This window comes from Oncorhynchus tshawytscha, linkage group LG22 (assembly GCF_018296145.1).
Source record: "Oncorhynchus tshawytscha isolate Ot180627B linkage group LG22, Otsh_v2.0, whole genome shotgun sequence".
NCBI classification, from domain to species: domain Eukaryota; kingdom Metazoa; phylum Chordata; class Actinopteri; order Salmoniformes; family Salmonidae; genus Oncorhynchus; species Oncorhynchus tshawytscha.
The window spans coordinates 14,446,126-14,469,210 of NC_056450.1; the positions used below are offsets into that span (position 1 = coordinate 14,446,126).

The following is a 23,085-nucleotide window of genomic DNA, read 5'->3' on the forward strand; positions in this document are numbered from 1 at the left end:
GTTCACCTACTCTGCATTTCATAAAGACACGGCGGTTGGAACCAAAAATCTCAAATTTGGACTCATCAGACCAACTTTCCACTGGTCTAATGTCCATTGTAAGTGTTTCTTGGCCCAAGCAAGTCTATCCCTCTTATTGGTGTCCTTTCATAGTGGTTTCTTTGCAGCAATTTGACCATGAAGGCCTGATTCACGCAGTCTCCTCTAAACAGTTGATGTTGAGATGTGTCTGTTATTTGAACTGTGAAGCATTTATTTTGCTGGTAACTCTTGCTGGTAACTCGAATGAACTTATCCTCTGCAGCATAGGTAACTCTGGGTCTTCCATTCCTGTGGCGGTCCTCATGAGAGCCAGTTTCATCATAGAGCTTTATGGTTTTTGTGACTGCACTTAAAGAAACTTTTCAAATTTCTTGACATTTTCTGGATTGGACCTTCATTGAACCTTCATATCTTAAAGTAATGATGGACTGTCATTTCTCTTTGCTTACTTGAGCTGTTATTGCAATAATTTGGACTTGGTCTTTTACCAAATAGGGCTATCTTTTGTATACCAGCCCTACCTTGTCACAACACAACTGATTGGCTAGAATGCATTAAGAAGGAAAGAAATTCCACAAAATAACTTTTAACAAGGCACAACTGTTAATTTAAATGCATTTCATGAAGCTGGTTGAGAGAATGCCAAGAGTGTGCAAAGCTGTCATCAAGGCAAAGGGTGGCTACTAACACTTTTTTGGTTACTACATGATTCCATATGTGTTATCAAATCAAATTTTATTGGTCACATACACATGGTTAGCAGATGTTAATGCGAGTGTAGCGAATTGCTTGTGCTTCTTGTTCCGACCATGCAGTAATATCTAACAAGTCTAACAATTTCACAACAACTACCTTATACACACAAGTGTAAAGGAATTAATAAGAATATGTACATATAAATATATGGATGAGCAATGGCCGAATGGCATAGGCAAGATGCAGTAGATGGTATAGAGTACAGTTTATACATATGAGATGAGTAATGTAGGGTATGTAAACATTTTATAATGTGCTATTGTTTAAAGTGACTAGTGATACATTTATTACATCCAATTTTTTATTGTTAAAGTGGCTAGAGATTTGAGTCAGTATGTTGGCAGCAGCCACTCAATGTTAGTGATGGCTGTTTAACAGTCTGATGGCCTTGAGATAGAAGCTGTTATTTCATAGTTTTGATGTCTTCACTATTATTCTTCAATGTGGAAAATAGTAAAAATAAAGAAAAACTCTTGAATGAGTAGGTGTGTCCAAACTTTTGACTGGTACTGTATATATAGTAGGAATGATGTCCCAGGGACTAAATATACTCTTGTGGAGTACCGGTGTGCGCCAAGTTGACGATGTTGCACTTTTGGCACCATTCATAAGAAATCGAACTCCAGCGACCCTGCGCCTGCGATTTCAAGCAGGCGGTCACAACAATAAACAAATAAAAAAAAACTTGCTAAATTGGTTAAAAAGGGAGAAAAAAATGTATTGCTTTGATTCTGAGTTTTTGCGCGTGTGTTTACATTGGTTCAGTGTTTACTTTCAATAGTAAAAACATGCACATTCACATTAGAGGTCTGCTTGTGCGTATGTGAGTCGTGACGTATAGTCATCGTGTTTTTGTCAAAGGCTACACTGACTGCGGAAGGCTTTCCAGCAAGATTTGTTGCGACATCCTTGAAATTCATATTTTGTTAGTCATTTCTTTGAAAAACTCATTCGCAATAGCCCACACTATTGCAGGAAAGCACACGCTACCATGGATCACATTTGGCATCCTCAACTGTGACTTGGACGTCTGCCATCATTGCTTTGGAGTTAGCTAGTTAGCTTGCTAATGCTATCTAGCTAGGTGGTGGGTAGTTGTATTGCTTGATACTGTGTGTGCCATTCGTGTTCCTTATTTGGTAGTTTGTCTGTCATATTCATTCAAACCATTAACTCGTAGTTAGCAACGGTTATCTGCGGCTAGTTGGCCTTGGCATAACCACCTGCTAGTTAGCTATTTGGAGTTGGAAAACGTCATAAGGTGACATCTTATTTAAAATCCTTGCTTTGAGTAAATCTAATTCAACTCAAATTGGACGTATGCCAGTGTAGCGTCGCTTATTTAACGAGTACAACTTCCTTCCAATTCGGCCCATACCTGGCACTAACTCGGAACCTCTGCCTTGCAGGCACACGTGTCCCCCCCTAAAGCGAGCCAGTCGGCGCCACGCGAAAATCTAGCAATTTGTTGGCGCATGTGGGGACACTTCAGACTGAGGAGTAAGTTCCACACATCCCCATGTGCTACACCAGTTTAAGCCAAATAAATGGAACGTTAGCTAGCTATCGGAATCCAGCTGTGTTCGAATACTCGTACTTAAGTATGTAGTATGATTATTGGTCATAGTATGGATATATTTAGTATGCCAAAAGTTCCCGGATGTCATACTATACATTCGCCAAAATACAAGTATTCTTAAGCATTAAGGTCCGATGAGGTGTGGTATATGGCCAATATATGCCGGCTAGGGCTGTTCCTACGCACAACGCAACGCGGAGTGCCTGGACACTGCCCTTAGCTGTGGTATATTGACCATGGCCATATACCACAAACCCCCGAGGAGCCTTATTACTATTGTAAACTGATTACCAACATAATTAGAGCAGTACAACTAAATGTTTTGTCATACCTGTGGTATACTGTCTGATACGCCATGACTTTCAGCCAATCAGAATTCAGGGCTCAAACCACCCAGTTCATAAAAGTATACTTTACAAGATCCTTGTCACGCCTAAATATTTTACAATTGTTTAAGATCCCATTCCCTCTGGTGTTGCTTTGTTATTCAGGAAAATGTCAAGACCTGATCCTCAGAACATGACCTTAACCCCCCGTCCCCGCAGTAGGGCTTTTGCCTTTTGGTAGGCCGTCATTGTAAATAAGAATGTGTTATTAACTTACTTGCCTAGTTAAATGAAGGTTAAATAAAAACATACCTATGATTAACCCTGTTGACTCATTGGTAGGAAAGATTTGTTTTTCTTTTGGTCCATTCAACAACAATAGAGCTATACAAGCCTTTTTTCAACAGGTTGTTGTATCTATACTTTATGTCATGCTTTATTGGAATGGTTTTATTGATAATATCGGTTGGAAAAAAGGTTGGATGTTGCCACACATACATACTTATTAACAAAATGAAGGAAGTTTCTTATTTTTTTTCACTATATGAATTAGTTTAAAAAAAAGTAAAAAATATATATATTGTAGTGACCACCCAGAAACAGTGTTGAATATTTTTTGCCATTGTATTCATGTAAGAAATCTGTGGCAAGACATCAGTAGATTTATAATTGAACACATTTATGAAGATTTACACTGATTCTTTACCTATGATAGAAATAAGTTGAAACAATTTTATGTAATTTTAATTTACGTAATTATTATTTTGGCCAAAATTATTATTTATAAATGTAAATGTACAAATAAAACACATTTTACCTTACAAAACTGAATTGAAACAAATTTTAAAGACAATTAAATACTCTTCCAACAAAAAAGCTTTTAGAATTATAAATGTATGTATGTCCCTTGAGGTCCTTGTGTAATGTGATATTGTACCCCCTAGCCCAATTGTCCTTTGCATATTCTTTATATGTACTTGTGTTCCCCTATGTAAAATAAATTAATAATAATAATACAAAAATAAAAACAATTTCTCTAAAAAATAAATACAAATAAATCCTAAATAAGCAGTGGATACAATTGCCGTGCTTAGAAAATGGTGCAAAATATAAGTAATTACTTTTCATATAAGTTACGTTACACATTATGTTGGCACACAATTTCATATCTCCCTCACAAGCTTTAAGCACCTGCTGTCAGAGCAGCTCACAAATCACCGCACTTGTACGTAGACCATCTGTAAATAGACCATCCAACTACCTCATCCCCATACTGTATTTATTTATTTATCTTGCTCCTTTGCACCCCAGTATCTCTACTTGCACATTCATCTTCTGCACATTCCACCATTCCAGTGTTTATTAATTGCTATATTGTAATTACTTTGCCACCATGGCCTATTTATTGCCTTACCTCCCTTATCCTACCTCATTTGCACATGCTGTATATAGACTTTTTCTGCTGTATTATTGATTGTATGTTTGCTCTCTTGTATGTTTGTCCATGTGTAATTCTGTGTTGTTGTATGTGTCGAACTGCTTTGCTTTATCTTGGCCAGGTTGCGGTTGCAAATGAGAACTTGTTCTCAACTAGCCTACCTGGTTAAATAAAGGTGAAATACAAACATGTATTTTGCCTGCACATTAAACAGCTGTGAAACTCAGTGGTCGAGGTCTCATGTAATGTATCATCATTTGTCATCTTTGCCTGCAAACTATGTTCAATCGCGCTTTTCTGTTTTTGCCAGATATCGCAGCACGTTGAGATTCTTGAAACTTGAGGCCCTCTTGTCAAGTACAGTACCATGGCTCCCAAAGACATCATGACCAACTCCCATGCCAAATCCATCCTCAATGCCATGAACGCACTTCGTAAGAGCAACACACTCTGTGACATCACTTTGAGAGTGGAGAATACTGACTTTCCTGTGCACCGCATTGTCCTGGCAGCCTGCAGTGACTACTTCTGCGCCATGTTCACCAGCGAGGTAACTGTAAGCACAAGACTGGCGATAATGTAGAGGTGACTCCTCACAAAACCAGGACAAAAAAAGGTTGCCCGGAAATCTAATCCTAACCAGACTGATCACCAGTGTCATCAGCAATAATAACTTTCTAAATACTTTTGTTGGTGGTTCTCTTTATATGCAGAAAGAGACAGGGAATAATTGATTAACTGATTCTGAGGTTGACATTACCAAAATAGTTTCTACATATCCCTTGTGCTTAGAACCCAGCTAAGATTTGTGTAGGCTGAAATTAAACTGCTATTCATTTTTTGTCTTTCGGTGTCTTATCGGACTGCCATCTGGTTATTCATTTAATAAAAACTTGAACTAAATTGCATGGATCATATTCACAACCACGAAAAAGCCATGAAAGTGCATAGCAGAAATAGTCCAATGCTAATTATTTCTCTGCAGCTCAGTTGACCTAGTTTCTTTCCTTTAACATTTTTAGCTCTCTATGAATAATCAGGTGAGCATTGCTCTTTTACTAACAAAGCTGACTATAATTCACTGCTTCCTACACATGTATGACAAATAATAAACAATTGATATTTTTTGTGTGATGTATTCCCCTTTGGTCTAGTCTCTTCTCACAGCCAGATGGAGTGTGTGGAGCATCCAGGGTCTGGCGAGAGAGACTACTAACTAGTACTACTAGTAACTAGTCATTTAAGATGATGTGTCTGTCTTTGCTGTTGTTCTTTTGCAGCTGTCAGAGAAAGGGAAATCCTTCGTAGACATTCAGGGGTTGACTGCGTCCACCATGGAGATCCTGCTGGACTTTGTTTACACAGAGACAGTCCTGGTCACAGTGGAGAATGTCCAGGAACTGCTTCCTGCTGCCTGTCTGCTGCAGCTCAAAGGTAAATTGAGAAGTCAAAAAATAATATGACAACGCTTGGACAGGGTGTGCTATATGCACTATACTTTACATCCACAGTATGTACTCTGCGGAATAAAGTACCATTTTGTTTTACTTGTTAAAAAAAATGTTAACTATGAAAGTCAGAACAAATTCTTACTTACAATGACGGCCAACCAAAAGGCCTCCTGCGGGGACAGGAGCTGGGATTAAAAATAATTTAAAAAAATATATATCTATAATAGGACAAAACACACATCACAATAAAAGAGACACCACAACACTAGATAAAGAGAGACCTAAGACAACAACATACCATGGCAGCAACACAACATGACAACAACATGGTAGCAGCACAAAACATTGTGCAAACATTATTGGGCACAGACAACAGCACAAAGGGCAAGAAGGTAGAGACAACAATACATCACGTGAAGCAGCCACAACTCTCAGTAAGAGTGTCCATAATTGCGTGTTTGTTGTGGCTCATTTCAGTCGCTAGCTGCCATTAAAATGAAAAAAGACGAGCGATCCAGGGATGTGTGTGCTTTGGCAACCTTTTTTGACGATGAGTCGGGAAGCAAGTTCAGGGAGTGAGTGTTTTAATAAATAAACGCAGCATAATACAAAACAAGAAACACGAACAACGCACAGTCATGAAACAGAAACAATAACGCCTGGGGAAGGAACCAAAGGGAGTGACATATATAGGGAAGGTAATCAGGGAAGTGATGGAGTCCAGGTGAGTCTGATGACGCGTAGGTGCGCGTAATGATGGTGGCAGGTGTGCACCATAATGAGCAGCCTGGTGACCTTAGAGGCCGGAGAGGGAGCACACCTTTAACAGAATGTGACTGGTGGAACGGGTGTTGTATGTGGAGAATGAGCGCTGCAGTAGATAGCTCAGATAGGGGGGAGTGAGGCCTGAGAGGGTTTTATAAATAAGAATCAACCAGTGGGTCTTGCGACGGGTATACAGAGTTGACCAGTTTATAGAGGAGTATAGAGTGCAGTGATGTGTCCTATAAGGAGCAGTGGTGGCAAATCTGATGGAAGAATGGTAAAGAACATCTAGCCACCCGAGAGCACCCTTACCTGCCGATCTATAAATTACATCTCCGTAATCGAACATGGGTAGGATGGTCATCTGAATAAGGGTTAGTTTGGCAGCTGGGGTGAAAGAGGAGCGATTACGATAGAGGAAACCAAGTCTAGATTTAACTTTAGCCTGTAGCTTTGATATGTGCTGAGAGAAGGACAGTGTACCATCTATCCATACTCGCAAGTAGTTGTATGAGGTGACTACCTCAAGCTCTAAACCCTCAGGAGGTAGTAATCATACCGGTGGGGAGAAGGGCATTCTTCTTACCAAACCACATGACCTTAGTTTTGGAGGTGTGCAGAACAAGATTAAGGAATGGACGCTTTTTTTTTTCCATTTTTGCCAAAAATGATGTACCCAAATTCAGAAACAGCAGGGGTTCAAACTTTAAATCAAATCAAATGTATTTATATAGCCCTTCTTACATCAGCTGATATCAAATCAAATCAAATCAAATTTATTTATATAGCCCTTCGTACATCAGCTGATATCTCAAAGTGCTGTACAGAAACCCAGCCTAAAACCCCAAACAGCAAGCAATGCAGGTGTAGAAGCACGGTGGCTAGGAAAAACTCCCTAGAAAGGCCAAAACCTAGGAAGAAACCTAGAGAGGAACCAGGCTATGTGGGGTGGCCAGTCCTCTTCTGGCTGTGCCGGGTGGAGATTATAACAGAACATGGCCAAGATGTTCAAATGTTCATAAATGACCAGCATGGTCAAATAATAATAATCAGAGTAGTTGTCGAGGGTGCAACAAGTCAGCACCTCAGGAGTAAATGTCAGTTGGCTTTTCATAGTCGATCATTAAGAGTATCTCTACCGCTCCTGCTGTCTCTAGAGAGTTGAAAACAGCAGGTCTGGGACAGGTAGCACGTCCGGTGAACAGGTCAGGGTTCCATAGGCGCAGGCAGAACAGTTGAAACTGGAGCAGCAGCACGGCCAGGTGGATTGGGGACAGCAAGGAGTCATCATGCCAGATAGTCCTCATGCATGGTCCTAGGTCTCAGGTCCTCTGAGAGAGAGAGAGCATACTTAAATTCACACAGGACACCGGATAAGACAGGAGAAGTACTCTAGAAATAACAGACTGACCCTAGCCCCCCGACACATGAACTACTGCAGCATAAATAATGGAGGCTGAGACAGGAGGAGGAGACACTGTGGCCCCATCCGATGATACCCCCGGACAGGGCAAAACAGGCAGGATATAACCCCACCCACTTTGCCAAAGCACAGCGCCCACACCACTAGAGGGATATCTTCAACCACCAACTTACCATCCTGAGACAAGGCCGAGTACAGCCCACAAAGATCTCCACCACGGCACAACCCAAGGGGAGGCGCCAACCCAGATAGGAAGATCACATCAGTGACTCAACCCACTCAAGTGACACACCCCTCCTAGGGATGGCATGGAAGAGGACCAGTAAACCAGTGACTCAGCCCCTGTAATAGGGTCAGAGGCAGAGAATCCCAGTGGAGAGAGGGGAACCGGCCAGGCAGAGACAGCAAGGGCGGTTCATTACTCCAGAGCCTTTCCGTTCACCTTCACACTCCTTGGCCAGACTACACTCAATCATATGACGTACTGAAGAGATGAGTCTTCAGTAAAGACTTCAAGGTTGAGACCGAGTCTGCATCTCTCACATGGGTAGGCAGACCGTTCCATAAAAATGGAGCTCTAAAGGAGAAAGCCCTGCCTCCAGCTGTTTGCTTAGAAATTCTAGGGACAATTAGGAGGCCTGCGTCTTGTGACCGTAGCGTACGTGTAGGTATGTACGGCAGGACCAAATCGGAAAGATAGGTAGGAGCAAGCCCATGTAATGCTTTGTAGGTTAGCAGTAAAACCTTGAAATCAGCCCTTGCCTTAACAGGAAGCCAGTGTAGGAGGTGTAGTGTAGCACTGGAGTAATATGATCAAATTTTTTGGTTCTAGTCAGGATTCTAGCAGCCGTATTAAGCACTAACTGAAGTTTATTTAGTGATTTATCCGGGTAGCCGGAAAGTAGAGCATTGCAGTAGTCTAGCCTAGAAGTAACAAAAGCATGGATTAATTTTGCTGCATCATTTTTGTACAGAAAGTTTCTGATTTTTGCAATGTTACGTAGATGGAAAAAAGCTGTCCTTGAAACGGTCTTGATATGTTAGTCAAAAGAGAGATCAGGGTCCAGAGTAAAGCCGAGGTCCTTCACAGTTTTATTTGAGACGACTGTACAACCATCAAGATTAATTGTCAGATTTAACAGAAGATCTCTTTGTTTCTTGGGACCTAGAACAAGCATCTCTGTTTTGTCTGAGTTTAAAAGTAGAAAGTTTGCAGCCATCCACTTCCTTATGTCTGAAACACAGGCTTTTAGCGAGGGCAATTTTGGGGCTTCACTATGTTTCATTGAAATGTACAGCTGTGTGTCATTCACATAGCAGTGAAAGTTAACATTATGTTTTTCGAATGACATCCCCAAGAGGTAAAATATATAGTGAAAACAATAATGGTCCTTAAACGGAACCTTGAGGAACACTGAAATTTATAGTTGATTTGTCAGAGGACAAATCATTCACAGAGACAAACTGATATCTTTCTGACAGATAAGATCTAAACCAGGTCAGAACTTGTCCATGTAGACCAATTTGGGTTTCCAATCTCTTCAAAAGAATGCGGTGATCGATGGTATCAAAAGCAGCACTAAGGTCTAGGAGCACCAGGACAGATGCAGAGCCTCGGTCTGACGCCATTAAAAGGTCATTTACCACCTTCATAAGTGCAGTCTCAGAAACGTTTTTAATTTGAATTTTTTACCTTTATTTTACTAGGCAAGTCAGTTAAGAACAAATTCTTATTTTCAATGACGGCCTAGGAACAACTTTAGAACCCAGTTCCTACATTTGAATATAAAATGTGATTTTAGCAAACAAAACTATGCTACATTTTATCTCTGGTACCCTCAGGATGACAAATCAGAGCAATATTACTGAATGTTAAGTACATTATTTACCTTCAGAGGTGAATGTACAAACCAGTTGCCGTGATAAGATTTTTGTTGTTGTACACTCTCCTCAAACAATGGCATGGTATTTTTGTCACTGTAATTGCTCCTGTAAATTGGACAGTGCAGTGAGATTAACAAGAATTTAAGTTTTCTGCCCATATAAGACAAGTCTATGTCCTGGGAAATGTTCTTGTTACTTACAACATCATGCTAATCACATTAGCACATGTTAGCTCAATCATCCCGGTGAAGGGACACTGATCCCGTAGAGGATAATGACTTGGGGCTAGCCACTGTAAGTTCAGAGTCACTCGCCACAACAGTGCGTGTGTGCTGAAGGCGAGCAATAGCTCGGGAGAGAGGGGGGAGTGTAGCGAGGGTACCTGTACCAGACAGGGAGAGACAGGTAGTACAGTGGGGCAAAAAAGTATTTAGTCAGCCACCAATTGTGAAAGTTCTCCTACTTAAAAAGATGAGAGAGGCCTGTAATTTTCATCATAGGTACACTTAAACTATGACAGACAAAATGAGAGAAAAAATACAGAAAATCACATTGTAGGATTTTTTATGAATTTATTTGCAAATTATGGTGGAAAATAAGTATTTGGTCACCTACAAACAAGCAAGATTTCTGACTCTCACAGACCTGTAATGTCTTCTTTAAGAGGCTCCTCTGTCCTCCACTCGTTACCTGTATTAATGGCACCTGTTTGAACTTGTTATCAGTATAAAAGACACCTGTCCACAACCTCAAACAGTCACACTCCAAACTCCACTATGGCCAAGACCAAAGAGCTGTCAAAGGACACCAGAAACAAAATTGTAGTCCTGCACCAGGCTGGGAAGACTGAATCTGCAATAGGTAAGCAGCTTGGTTTGAAGAAATCAACTGTGGGAGCAATTATTAGGAAATGGAAGACATACAAGACCAATGATAATCTCCCTCGATCTGGGGCTCCACGCAAGATCTCACCCCGTGGGGTCAAAATGATCACAAGAACGGTGAGCAAAAATCCCAGAACCACACGGTGGGACCTAGTGAATGACCTGCAGAGAGCTGGGACCAAAGTAACAAAGCCTACCATCAGTAACACACTACGCCGCCAGGGACTCAAATCCTGCAGTGCCAGACGTGTCCCCCTGCTTAAGCCAGTACATGTCCGGGCCCACCTGAAGTTTGCTAGTGAGCATTTGGATGATCCAGAAGAAGATTGGGAGAATGTCATATGGTCAGATGAAACCAAAATATAACTTTTTGGTAAAAACTCAACTCGTCGTGTTTGGAGGACAAAGAATGCTGAGTTGCATCCAAAGAACACCATACCTACTGTGAAGCATGGGGGTGGAAACATCATGCTTTGGGGCTGTTTTTCTACAAAGGGACCAGGACGATAGATCCGTGTAAAGGAAAGAATGAATGGGGCCATGTATCGTGAGATTTTGAGTGAAAACCTCTTCCATCAGCAAGGGCATTGAAGATGAAACGTGGCTGAGTCTTTCAGTATGACAATGATCCCAAACACACCGCCCGGGCAACGAAGGAGTGGCTTCGTAAGAAGCATTTAAAGGTCCTGCAGTGGCCTGGCCAGTCTCCAGCTCTCAACCTCATAGAAAATCTTTGGAGGGAGTTGAAAGTCTGTGTTGCCCAGCAACAGCCCCAAAACATCACTGCTCTAGAGGAGATCTGCATGGAGGAATGGGCCAAAATACCAGCAACAGTGTGTGAAAACCTTGTGAAGACTTACAGAAAACGTTTGACCTCTGTCATTGCCAACAAAGGGTATATAACAAAGTATTGAGATAAACTTTTGTTATTGACCAAATACTTATTTTCCACCATAATTTGCAAATAAATTAATTTAAAATCCTAAAATGTGATTTTCTGGATTTTTTTTCTCCCTCATTTTGTCTGTCATAGTTGAAGTGTACCTATGATGAGAATTACAGGCCTCTCTCATCTTTTTAAGTGGGAGAACTTGCACAATTGGTGGCTGACTAAATACTTTTTTGTCCCACTGTAGGTGTCACACCCACTTGGGAGAAGCTTTTTTCTAGAGGCCTATTTCTGGTATAAAATGCCAGTGGATGGACTGAACAGTGGGAGTAGGCTTCAAAGGCCTTTCAATTTGGGTGGGGTAGGCTGTGAGAGACTCCTGCCATTGTTGGGCTCAAAGGCTTTGGCCTTTGTTGTATTTGTTCTGTCCTAGCAAGCTTGGCAGCCTTAACTAAGCGTTCAGTCCCAATAAAGTAAATTATATCATTGTATTGTACTCAATTTTTATTTTTTCTTCTTGGCTTTCAAAACAGCTGTATGACAGTTAAATCTAAATCTGCTCCTTTGTAAAAGGAAATGCACACCCATCAGCACCCCTTATCAGGTTTGTGCAATATGATTGGCTAATGTGTTGCTAATTTGATAATATAGTTGAAACATTGTTAGTTTTTAGCTAAATAAAGATGCACTAGGCAGAAATTGCACCTCTCAAATTAACGTCCTGCACTTCTTTGTATTCCTCAGGAGTGAAAAGAGCATGTTGTGACTTTCTGGATAGTCAGCTTGATCCCACAAACTGCCTGGGCATTCGGGACTTTGCTGAGACCCACAATTGCCTTGACCTGATGCAGGCCGCTGAGCTCTTCTCTCAGAAGCACTTCCCTGAGGTTGTTCAACATGAGGAGTTTATGCTGCTCTGCCAGAACGAGGTTGAAAAACTAGTTAAATGCGATGAAATCCAGGTAAACAAAGGTGGATTTGATGAGGTATTATACCTGTGTTTTAAAGCTCTAATTGGATTGTAATATTGTTGTTGTTACATTGTAGCCTTTGTAAATTAGGTAGCCATTAGGTAGCCTTTGTGTCACGCCCTGGTCTTAGTATTTTGTGTTTTCGTTATTATTTTGGTCAGGCCAGGGTGTGACATGGGTTATTTATGTGGTGTGTTTTGTCTTGGGGTTTTTGTAGGTCATGAGATTGTGGTATAGTAGAGTTGTCTAGGTAAGTCTATGGTTGCCTAGAGTGGTTCTCAATCAGAGGCAGGTGTTTATCGTTGTCTCTGATTGGGAACCATATTTAGGCAGCCATATTCTTTGAGTGTTTCGTGGGTGATTGTTCCTGTCTCTGTGTTTGTTTGCACCAGATAGGGCTGTTTAGGTTTTTTCACGTTACGTTTCTAGTATTTTGTATTGTTCGTTATTATCTTTATTAAAGATGTATCGAGATAACCACGCTGCATTTTGGTCCTCCTCTCCTTCGACGGAAGAAAACCGTAACAGAAGGACCAAGTGGCGTGGTGACAGGCAGCGGCAGCAGGAGCAACGAAGTCTGGATTATACGACATGGGAGGAAATAGACAGGTGGGCAGTCGACCTAGGGAGAGTGCCGGAGCCTGCCTGGGATTCGCTGGAGCAGTGCGAAGAGGTTTATAGGAGAATGGAGTTGGAGAGACGAACACGGCGGCGTGGATGGAAGCCTGAGAGTCAGCCCCAAAAGTTTCTTGGGAGGCACACAGGGAGTATGGCGAAGCCAGGTAGGAGACCTGCGCCAACTTCCTGTGCTTACCGGGGGGCTAGAGAGACCGGGCAGGCACCGTGTTATGCTGTGGAGCGCACGGTGTCCCCAGTGCGGGTGCATAGCCCGGTGCGGTACATACCAGCTCCTAGTATCGGCCGGGCTAGAGTAAGCATCGAGCCAAGTGTCATGAAGCCGGCTCTACGCATCTGGTCTCCAGTACGTCTCCTTGGGCCGGCTTTCATGGCACCAGCCTTGCGCACGGTGTTCCCGGTTCGCCTGCATAGCCCAGTGCGGGCTATTCCACCTCGCCGCACTGGCAGGGCGACCGTGGGGCATTCAACCTGGTAAGGTTGGGCAGCCTCGGTGCTCAAGAGCTCCAGTGCGCCTGCAGGGTCCGGTCTATCCAGTACCACCTCCACGCACCAGCCCTCCGGTGGCAGCTCCCCGCACCAGGCTTCCTGTGCGTGTCCTCGGCCCAGTACCACCAGTGCCAGCACCACGCACCAGGCCTACAGTGCGCTTTGCCTGTCCATCGCTGCCAGAGCCTTCTTCCTCTCCAGCGCTACCGGAGTCTCCCGCCTGTTCAGCGCTGCCGGAGTCTCCCGCCTATTCAGCGCTACCGGAGTCTCCCGCCTGTCCAGCGCTGCCAGTCTGCAAGGAGCCGCCAGTCTGCAAGGAGCAGCCAGAGCTGCCAGTCTGCAAGGAGCCGCCAGAGCTGCCAGTCTGCAAGGAGCTGCCAGTCTGCAAGGAGCTGCCAGAGCTGCCAGTCTGCAAGGAGCCGCCAGAGCCGCCAGTCTGCACGGAGCCGCCAGTCTGCATGGAGCAGCCAGAGCCGCCAGTCAGCATGGAGCAGCCAGACCCGCCAGTCAGCATGGAGCAGCCAGAGCCGCCAGTCAGCATGGAGCAGCCAGAGCCACCATTCAGCCAGGATCCGCCATTCAGCCAGGATCCGCCATTCAGCCAGGATCGCCAATCAGCCAGGATCCGCCAATCAGCCAGGATCTGCCAGTCAGCCAGGATCTGCCGGAACCACCAGTCAGCCAGGATCTGCCAGGATCTGCCAGAACCACCAGCCAGCCAGGATCTGCCAGAGCAATCAACCTGCCTGAGCTTCCTCTCAGTCCCGAGCTTCCTCTCAGTCCCGAGCTACCCCTCAGCCCCGAGCTACCTCAGTCCTGAGCTGTCCGTCAGTCCGGAGCTGCCCCTCAGTCTAGTGGGGCCCTTGGTTAGGGTTACTAGGCCAAGGTTAGCGGCGAGGGTCGCCAATCTAGGGACGCAATGTAAGCGGACTAAGACTTTGTTGGAGTGGGGTCCACGTCCCACGCCGGAGCAGCCACCGTGGACAGACGCCCACCCGGACCCTCCCCTATGGGTTTAGGTGTGCGGCCGGGAGTCTGCACCTTGGGGGGGGTTTCTGTCACACCCTGGTCTTAGTATTTTGTGTTTTTGTTATTATTTTGGTCAGGCCAGGGTGTGACATGGGTTATTTATGTGGTGTGTTTTGTCTTGGGGTTTTTGTAGGTCATGAGATTGTGGTATAGTAGAGTTGTCTAGGTAAGTCTATGGTTGCCTAGAGTGGTTCTCAATCAGAGGCAGGTGTTTATCGTTGTCTCTGATTGGGAACCATATTTAGGCAGCCATATTCTTTGAGTGTTTCGTGGGTGATTGTTCCTGTCTCTGTGTTTGTTTGCACCAGATAGGGCTGTTTAGGTTTTTTCATGTTACGTTTCTAGTATTTTGTATTGTTCGTTATTATCTTTATTAAAGAGGTATCGAGATAACCACGCTGCATTTTGGTCCTCCTCTCCTTCGACGGAAGAAAACCTTAACACTTTGTAAATGCGTATTAATGGAGTTGAATGGTTTTTGTAATAGGAAAAGTCACTGTTCCTCTTTTGTAATTACAATTCAATTTCTATGCAATTAAACTACAATTACTGAAGAACTAAGTAACAACATGTTAATACAATGTTGTTACTGGTGTAATTATGATGATACTGAGCTATAAGAGAAACTTGATGTAAAGTGCTACCAAAGATGAATAGTGTACTGAATTTGTTTGTGAATTCAGATAGCACACAGTCATGCTGCCTCGAGTGCATTTCTGATCTCCATTCAGGGTCGTCTTTGAAAGCGTGGGGTCACTTTTCCCAAGTCTCAAATTGGAAAGGAACAGTGCAAGTGTAGACCTACAATAATCTCCATTAATGGGGCCCCCTGTGCAGATTTTCCTGGCTCTGAAATTATGGGGAAGACAATTTGATTTAAGTATGCTTTTGTGCTCTGAAAATTCCTGTCTTTAACTGCACAGCGCATATCTTTCTTTATAAAAACATAATTATAACCATAGGACTTTATTTATAGTTTACCTATGAATTCAAAGTATTTTTGTTTGTCATGATTTTCGTGATCAAATGTCTGTAATATACGGTGCATTTGGAAAGTATTCAGCCCCTTGACCTTTTCCACATTTTGTTACGTTACAGCCTTATTCTAAAATGGATTAAATAATTTCACCCCCTCATCAATCTACACACAATACCCCAGAATAACAAAGACAAAAACTGGTTTTTAGAAATATTTGCAAATGTATAAAAAAAAACAGAAATATTACATTAACACAAGTATTCAGACACTTTCCTCAGTACTTTGTTGAAGCACGTTTGGAGGCGATTACAGCCTCAAGACTTCTTGGGTATGGCGCTAGAAGCTTGGCACAACTGTATTTTGGGAGTTTCTCCCATTCTTCTCTGCAGATCCTCTCAAGCTCTGTCAGGTTGGATGGGGAGCCTTGCTGCACAGCTATTTTCAGGTCTCCCCGGAGATGTTCAATCGGGTGCATGTCTGGGCTCTGGCTGGGCCACTCAAGGACATTCAGAGACTTGTCCCGAAGTCACTCCTGGGTTGTCTTGGCTGTGTACTTAGGGTTGTTATCCTGTTGGAAGTTGAACCTTCGCCCCAGTCTGAGGTCCTGAGTGCTCTGGAGCTGGTTTTCATAAAGGATCTCTCTGTACTTTGCTCCGTTCATCTTTCCCTCAATCCTGCCTAATCTCCCAGTCCCGGCCGCTGAAAAACATCCCCACAGCATGATGCTGCCACCACCATGCTTCTCCGTAGGGATGGTGCCTAGTTTCCTCCAGACGCGATGCTTGGCATTCAGGCCAGAGTTCAATCTTGGTTTTGTCAGACCAGAGAATCTTGTCTCTCATGGTCTGAGAGTTCTTTTGATGCCTTTTGGCAAACTCCAATGGGGCTGTCATGTGCCTTTTACTGAGGAGTGGCTTCTGTCTGGCCACTCTACCATTAAGGCCTGATTGGTGGAGTGCTGCATAGATGGTTGTTCTTCTAGAAGGTTATCCCATCTCCACAGAGGAACTCTGGAGCTCTGTGACAGTGATCATTGGGTTCTTGGTCACATCCCTGAACAAGGCCCTTCTCCCTCGATTGCTTAGTTTGGCTGGGCTGCCAGCTCTAGGAAGAGTCTTGATGGTTCCAAACTTCTTCCATTTAAGAATGACGGAGGCCACTGTGTTCTTGGGGACCTTCAATGCTGCAGAAATGTTTTGGTACCCTTCTCCAGATCTCTGCCTCGACACAATACTGTCTCGGAGCTCTACGGACAATTCCTTCGACCTCATGACTTGGTTTTTGCTCTGACATGCACTGTCAATTGTGGGACCTTATATACTGTAGACAGCTGTGTGTGCCTTTACAAAGAATGTCCAATCAATTGAATTTACCACAGGTAGACTGCAATGAAGTTGTAGAAACATCAAGGATGATCAATGGAAACAGGATGCACCTGATCTCAATTTCGAGTCTCATAGCAAAGGGTCTGAATACTTATGTAAATAGGGTATTTGTTTTTTATTTGTAATACATTTGCAAAAATGTCTAAAACCTGTTTTTACTGTCATGGGGTATTGTGTGTAGATTGAAGAGGGCATTTTTTGATTTAATCCATTTTAGAATAAGGCTGTAACGTAACAAAATGTGGAAAAAGGGAAGGGGTCTGAACATTTTCTGAATGCACTGTACACTTAGTTAAATCAAAGGCACAATTTCCTGTTATTTTTGTAACTGTGCCCTAGTTGACTGCATCTACATCATAAATGAAAACCTGACTTTGACTTTTCTCTTGAAGTGAAGTTGATCTCAGTTATTTGGACACAGAAAATTGGCCAGCGTTACCTAGTGTTGATTTTTCGGTCTAAAATGTATTAGTGTTGATTCAGGATTTAAATGAACTCTGTGTTAAATTAACAGTTATTGGTATAAAATAACTCCAGTGTTGGTGTTAATAACTAGTGATGTTACATTTGATACAGGAGCTCAGAGGAATGTGTGTGTCGATGCGTACATCACTTTATCAGAAGTCAAATCAAATCATCAATGACGTCCAAAGCTTCATTTGATCATGTGCTTTTTCAAAACATGTGTTGCGAGATCCCACTGATTTGGCTGTGGTTTCGGTGCTTTCTTAGATTCTAAGTGGCTTTCAAACACCGACCTCTACTGGACACCATACTTACTTTATAGTTTTTTGTACAAAAACTTTCACCTGACCAGTAGCTTAGCAAGTAGAGAATGGAACATTCGGGGGTGTGAGGTTATGAGGTCGAATCCCGTTGAAGACCTACTGTTTTGAAAATTGTTTTATGTGAAACCACACTTTCTGCATTGTTGTTCAAATTTTTTTTAATTTAATTTTTGTTTTATTTAGTATAGTAAAAGCTTATGTTTTAAGCATCCTAAATAATGCCATAGATTCAGTTTTTGAAAAAAAGTAAACTTGAAGGCAAAAAAGGGAAGTATGATATAAAGGTGCAAATCTGGTATTCCAACTGATTATAGGCTACTAAAGCTAACAACTTACCGCTGCACCACAGAGTTTTAATGAAAACAGTGGAGTAAAAATGTATATCTGATAATCACATGCTGCTATTTATTGCTGACCGGTTGATGTCACTAATGAGCATTGTGAGCAGATAGTCGAAGCGCAGAGTAATTAACAATTTCAGAAAGCCTCAGTTTCCCTTCACTATTAATAATCAGAGTTGAACCAAAACCACACCCATCATCATATTTCCCAGAATGCTCTATTTCAGGTAGATTTTTAGAATTGTTTGTTTCAATATCTATGTCTTGCATGTATGTTGATTTATTATTTAATTAATCTTATGCCACTTAAATATAAATAACAAATGTTTCTAAACTAATCCAATCTGTTACTTGGACTCATTGCACACGTTACTGAAATGGTTTTTAAAGTATATATGCTTTAGGAAGTCTCATATCTTAGTCTTCCCAACCCTGGCAGTCATTCTGAATGCAGGTTGCGGGTGAATAAGAATTCCAAATGTTGGATATCCCCACTCTGGCTGGATTCCAATTGGAATTACATATCACTTTGCAAGCCAGGACAAGTGGACTTGAAGGCATGATATGGCCTGTAAACTGTGAATTTCAGACCACTGTATTAGGGTAAAACCAGGCCCTCAGTATAAGGCCTTATGAAATACCTATTGTATTGTCAAAAATTGTATTTATGAAAGCATTTTCGCTTAGAATCTCACTGGGTGAAGACCACAGGACTGAAAATGAATGAATGCAACAACCATGTGTGTCTGTCACTAACAAATACGGTCTTGAAACACAATTCACTAGAAAGGCAAGGAACACTGGGAAATATGCAAATAAGGCTTTACACTGGGCAGTGTGTTAATTATAACTGAAAAGTGTGGACCCTTATAGACACTGGAACACTACTAAATGTAATACCGTGTTGATTTAAAACTGGAGAATTTACTGTGAAGAAATCAGTGTGATTGAATGCATGTTTGACCTTAGGTGGTTATACTCGAGGATTACCATTTTTACAACAAGCATGTTTGGTTTTATTGTCAGGGTGTGGTTGTCAATACATATTTTCTCTATTTGCAGGTGGACTCAGAGGAGCCTGTATTCGAGGCAGTGTTGAATTGGGTTAAACACAATAGGAAAGAGAGGGAGACGTATTTATCGGAGATGCTGGAGCATGTGCGGATGCCTTTGCTCACTCCGCGCTATATCACAGACGTTATCGACTCAGAGGTGAGGCAGTAATACATCAACAGCCAGTTTCCTGTACATAAATTAAACCTAGTCCTGGCCTAAAATCCACTTTCAATAAAGATTCTCCATTGAGAATGATTAATAGTGTGAGCCTGGAAAACAGGCCGCAAGTGTTGAGCAGGGGAATAAACTTTTGTGGTGTTTTCTGTGTTATTTATGTCTGGATAAAGTGCTGTATATGTTCTGACGTGTTCCAGCCCCTCATTCGATGCAGTCTTCCCTGTCGAGACCTTGTGGATGAGGCCAAGAAATTTCACCTTAGACCTGAGCTGAGGAGTGAGATGCAGGGGCCACGCACCCAAGCCAGATTAGGTACAGCACTGCCCTCCCTTTTTTGAGGTGCTTTTCTTGTCCTAATAATAGGGATACAATACAAGCTTAGTGGGAGTTGCCACCTTGTTATTGATGTGAAGAAGTGATTCACTGTTGTTCCTTCAAGGTGCCAAGGAGGTCCTGCTCGTTATTGGAGGATTCGGCAGTCAACAATCCCCTATAGATATTGTTGAGAAGTATGATCCTAAAACTCAGGAGTGGAGCTTTTTACCTGTAAGTAGCATTTTTTTTTTATTAGACATTTTGGCTCTATTCTCTGACCATGGTTAACTTATCCCAAGCATATTTTTAAAGAACATTGCTCGGAAAAGGCGTTACGTGGCTACCGTGTCCCTCAATGACCGCGTGTATGTGATTGGCGGCTACGATGGTCGATCGCGGCTTAGCTCGGTGGAGTGCTTGGACTACACGGCCGACGAGGATGGTATCTGGTACAACGTCGCCACTATGAATGTACGGCGGGGCCTTGCCGGGGCGACAACACTCGGAGGTAAAGGATCTTCTCTGATTGACAGTCTTCATTGTCATGGGGTTTACAAAAGCAAATAGCACTGAAGAGAATGACTGTCCTCAGGTGTTACAAAACCCTGTGTTATCTAAAGCAGACTTCCAAAACGTTGTTGGAACGTTTCTTTTCTCACTTTTCTGCCCACAGATATGATCTATGTTGCTGGAGGCTTTGATGGTAGTCGCCGTCACACCAGCATGGAACGATATGACCCCAATATTGACCAGTGGAGTATGTTGGGGGACATGCAGACAGCCAGGGAAGGGGCTGGCCTAGTGGTGGCTAGTGGACTCATATACTGTCTAGGTGGGTATTAAAGATGTTTTATTTAAGTTTGTAATGGTGTCGATGTATAAATATGTAAAATACCACCTGTTTTCCCCATGACCTTAGTAAGGATGTATGTAATTTGTTGCAGGTGGGTACGACGGATTGAACATCCTCAATTCAGTGGAACGGTATGACCCTCACACAGGACACTGGACTAATGTTACCCCCATGGCTACCAAACGCTCAGGTCAGTACTCCAGACTATGACAATATAATAGGATCAGGGCTGTATATAGACTATATACAGTATGGCTCTCTCTACATATGGCTATGGTTAGTATGTCTGAAGGGCCTATAATCTTTGTTGCAGGGGCCAGTGTAGCCTTGCTCAACGACCACATCTATGTGGTGGGAGGCTTCGATGGAACAGCGCATCTTGACTCGGTGGAGTTTTACAACATTAGGACAGACTATTGGACCACGGTAGCCAGTATGACCACTCCCCGCTGCTACGTGGGAGCTACTGTCCTCCGGGGACGACTCTACGCCATAGCTGGGTAAGCCTAAACATCCCAAACCCCTCTCCGACTTTAATATATTTAAAATATCCAATATTTTAAAGGAGTGGAAATTCACTGTCCTTTCATATGTTTATTGCTTTTAATGACAGACAGATGAGAAACAAATGGGGGAGACAGGTGAAGAGGAGATACAGAGTCAAGGGAGGACACAGGGATTGAACCCCGGTCTCCGGCTGAGAGTTGTACATGTGCATAGAGCCAGGAGTGTTACCATCCGACCACGACTCTGTACCCAACTTCAGTATTGACAGAGATATAGATGCATTTTGGTTGGGATTATTCATATAAATTATGTATGACAACTCTTTTAATTGATTTATATTATTCTTGCTTAGATAACATTGTAATATCTGAATCATAAAAGCAACCTCCCCTTATGGTCCAGTCTTCGATTATGAGGATGTGACTGAACACAGCCATATGATGTTGTTCATTCTCCCCTGTGCTCTTTTGTCCTCTCTCCAGGTATGATGGAAACTCCCTTCTGAGCAGTATCGAGTGTTACGACCCAGTGATTGACAACTGGGAGGTGGTCACCTCCATGGCCACACAGCGCTGCGATGCAGGAGTGTGTGTCCTGCGAGAAAAGTGAGATTTACCTCAGAAAAGTCGGATGAAGCGGAAGAGGGCAGGCAGCTAGTCCTGAACCTGAATTTGATATTTATGTGCCACTACTATGGAGTGACACAGGGATCACTCACTTGCAGCCAGTGTGCTATATGCCCTCTCTGAAGTCTCTTGATTGATTATTTATCAGACTTTCTCATCTGAGTTTGGTTACTTCTATGGGAAAACCCTTGGCATTCAATGGATAAGGGACAGGGGGTGTATAGCAGAGAGTTATTTCAGTCTCCTCATCAACAGTTGTGGCATCCAAGAAGACATCCATCCCAACCCACTCGATCGCATGACACTCTTTTAGTGGTTCCCGTTGTAGTGGTTACCTGTGAGGTACATTTTTGACTAATCTTTTAAAGTGCAATATATTTCTCTACTTCTGTTATGAACCATGGAGCAGAAGAAACACAAGAGACTCCAGTTTGCTGCTGCTATATGCCTTATGCCCCTGTGGCCCACATTGAACCTAACAACCATGATGCCTCATTAGGACTGTGATGATTGTTGTCATACCATCAAGTATGATGATTATTTAGCTTTTGCCAGGTTATCAATTAGAAAACCCTTTGTAGATTTTGTTATTATGTATAAAGTGCTTTTAGAAACAAATCACTTTTTTGAATAATTGGTATTTGCCTGACACAGTCATTATTTTCAATGTATCAAAGACATTTTGAAATGAATTACATTTTAGGGAAAGCGTTTCATAATCGCACATGATTCCTTGCTCTTTTGCTGTTCTGTCATCTTGTCAAAATCACTTTGTCCCCAGCGACAGACTGAAGAACACTGCTAATAAAGCAAAAGAGCAAAAAGTATTTTTTTGATGTGTGTATGGTGCATGCATTTGTCCACAGTGGATTTGTTTGGACAAAAAAAAAACTGATGTCTTTTGTTGTTACTTGAAAAGTGAATAAACATTGTGATAATTTAGCACTTTTATATTTGTATTCAGTTATGAAGGCAATTCAGAATGTTATGCTGCTGTGTACTGTGGTGACCTTTAGTACAAGCCTAGTGATTTTGTCAAGGGGTTCGGACCTCTTGGTATCATGGCTAAGGTGTTGGACTGACACTCGCACCCGCAGGGACCTGGGTTTGAGTCCAGGTTGGGCTAATCCCTGAACTGATTAGTCAGAAGTGGGATGACACTACTGTGGGGCTATCAGGGGTGTGGATGGATGTTTGGAGGGGCAGGGATGTGTTTCCCATAAGAGAGGGTGGTCTTGTGATCCTTCATAAGAGCTTTATGACAGACTGCCCCAATGCGAGAGCCTGGTTCAGTTCCAACCGGGCTACCCCCCAAATTCACAACAATATCTACATGTAGATGGAGTATGAACCAAATCACATATACTGTATAGGTAAATATTTGTTTATGTTGTTCAAACATCAATACTGTAGTCAGTTTATCAAATAAGGGGGTCATCTTGTGATCCTTGATAAGAGCAGACTGACCCAAGGCCAGAGCCTGGTTCAGTTCCAAC

At 42.6% G+C, this 23,085-nt stretch overlaps 1 protein-coding gene across 5 annotated transcripts; it reads left to right on the top strand.

Annotated features, from left to right (window-relative positions):
- Positions 1-1,653: 1,653 nt before the first annotated feature.
- LOC112221869 (kelch-like protein 12) lies at positions 1,654-22,531 on the top strand. Of its 5 annotated transcripts, none has more exons than XR_002949077.2 (13): positions 1,654-1,885; positions 4,452-4,691; positions 5,422-5,575; positions 12,182-12,399; positions 19,118-19,267; positions 19,486-19,600; positions 19,728-19,834; positions 19,916-20,111; positions 20,277-20,435; positions 20,548-20,646; positions 20,770-20,956; positions 21,070-21,273; positions 21,446-22,531. XR_002949077.2 is itself a non-coding variant. In XM_024384261.2 (13 exons), exons 3-13 carry the CDS (start codon positions 4,509-4,511, stop codon positions 21,570-21,572), a joined length of 1,695 nt encoding a protein of 564 aa, XP_024240029.1. In that variant the 5' UTR covers positions 1,654-1,885; positions 2,208-2,298; positions 4,452-4,508; the 3' UTR covers positions 21,573-22,531. The 5 variants fall into 5 exon arrangements, 3 of the variants coding, with proteins under 3 accessions (XP_024240029.1, XP_024240028.1, XP_024240030.1); XR_002949078.2 differs by having other exon boundaries at positions 21,070-21,249; positions 21,446-21,536; XM_024384261.2 differs by lacking the exon at positions 21,070-21,273 and adding an exon at positions 2,208-2,298.
- The last annotated feature ends 554 nt before the right edge of the window (positions 22,532-23,085 follow it).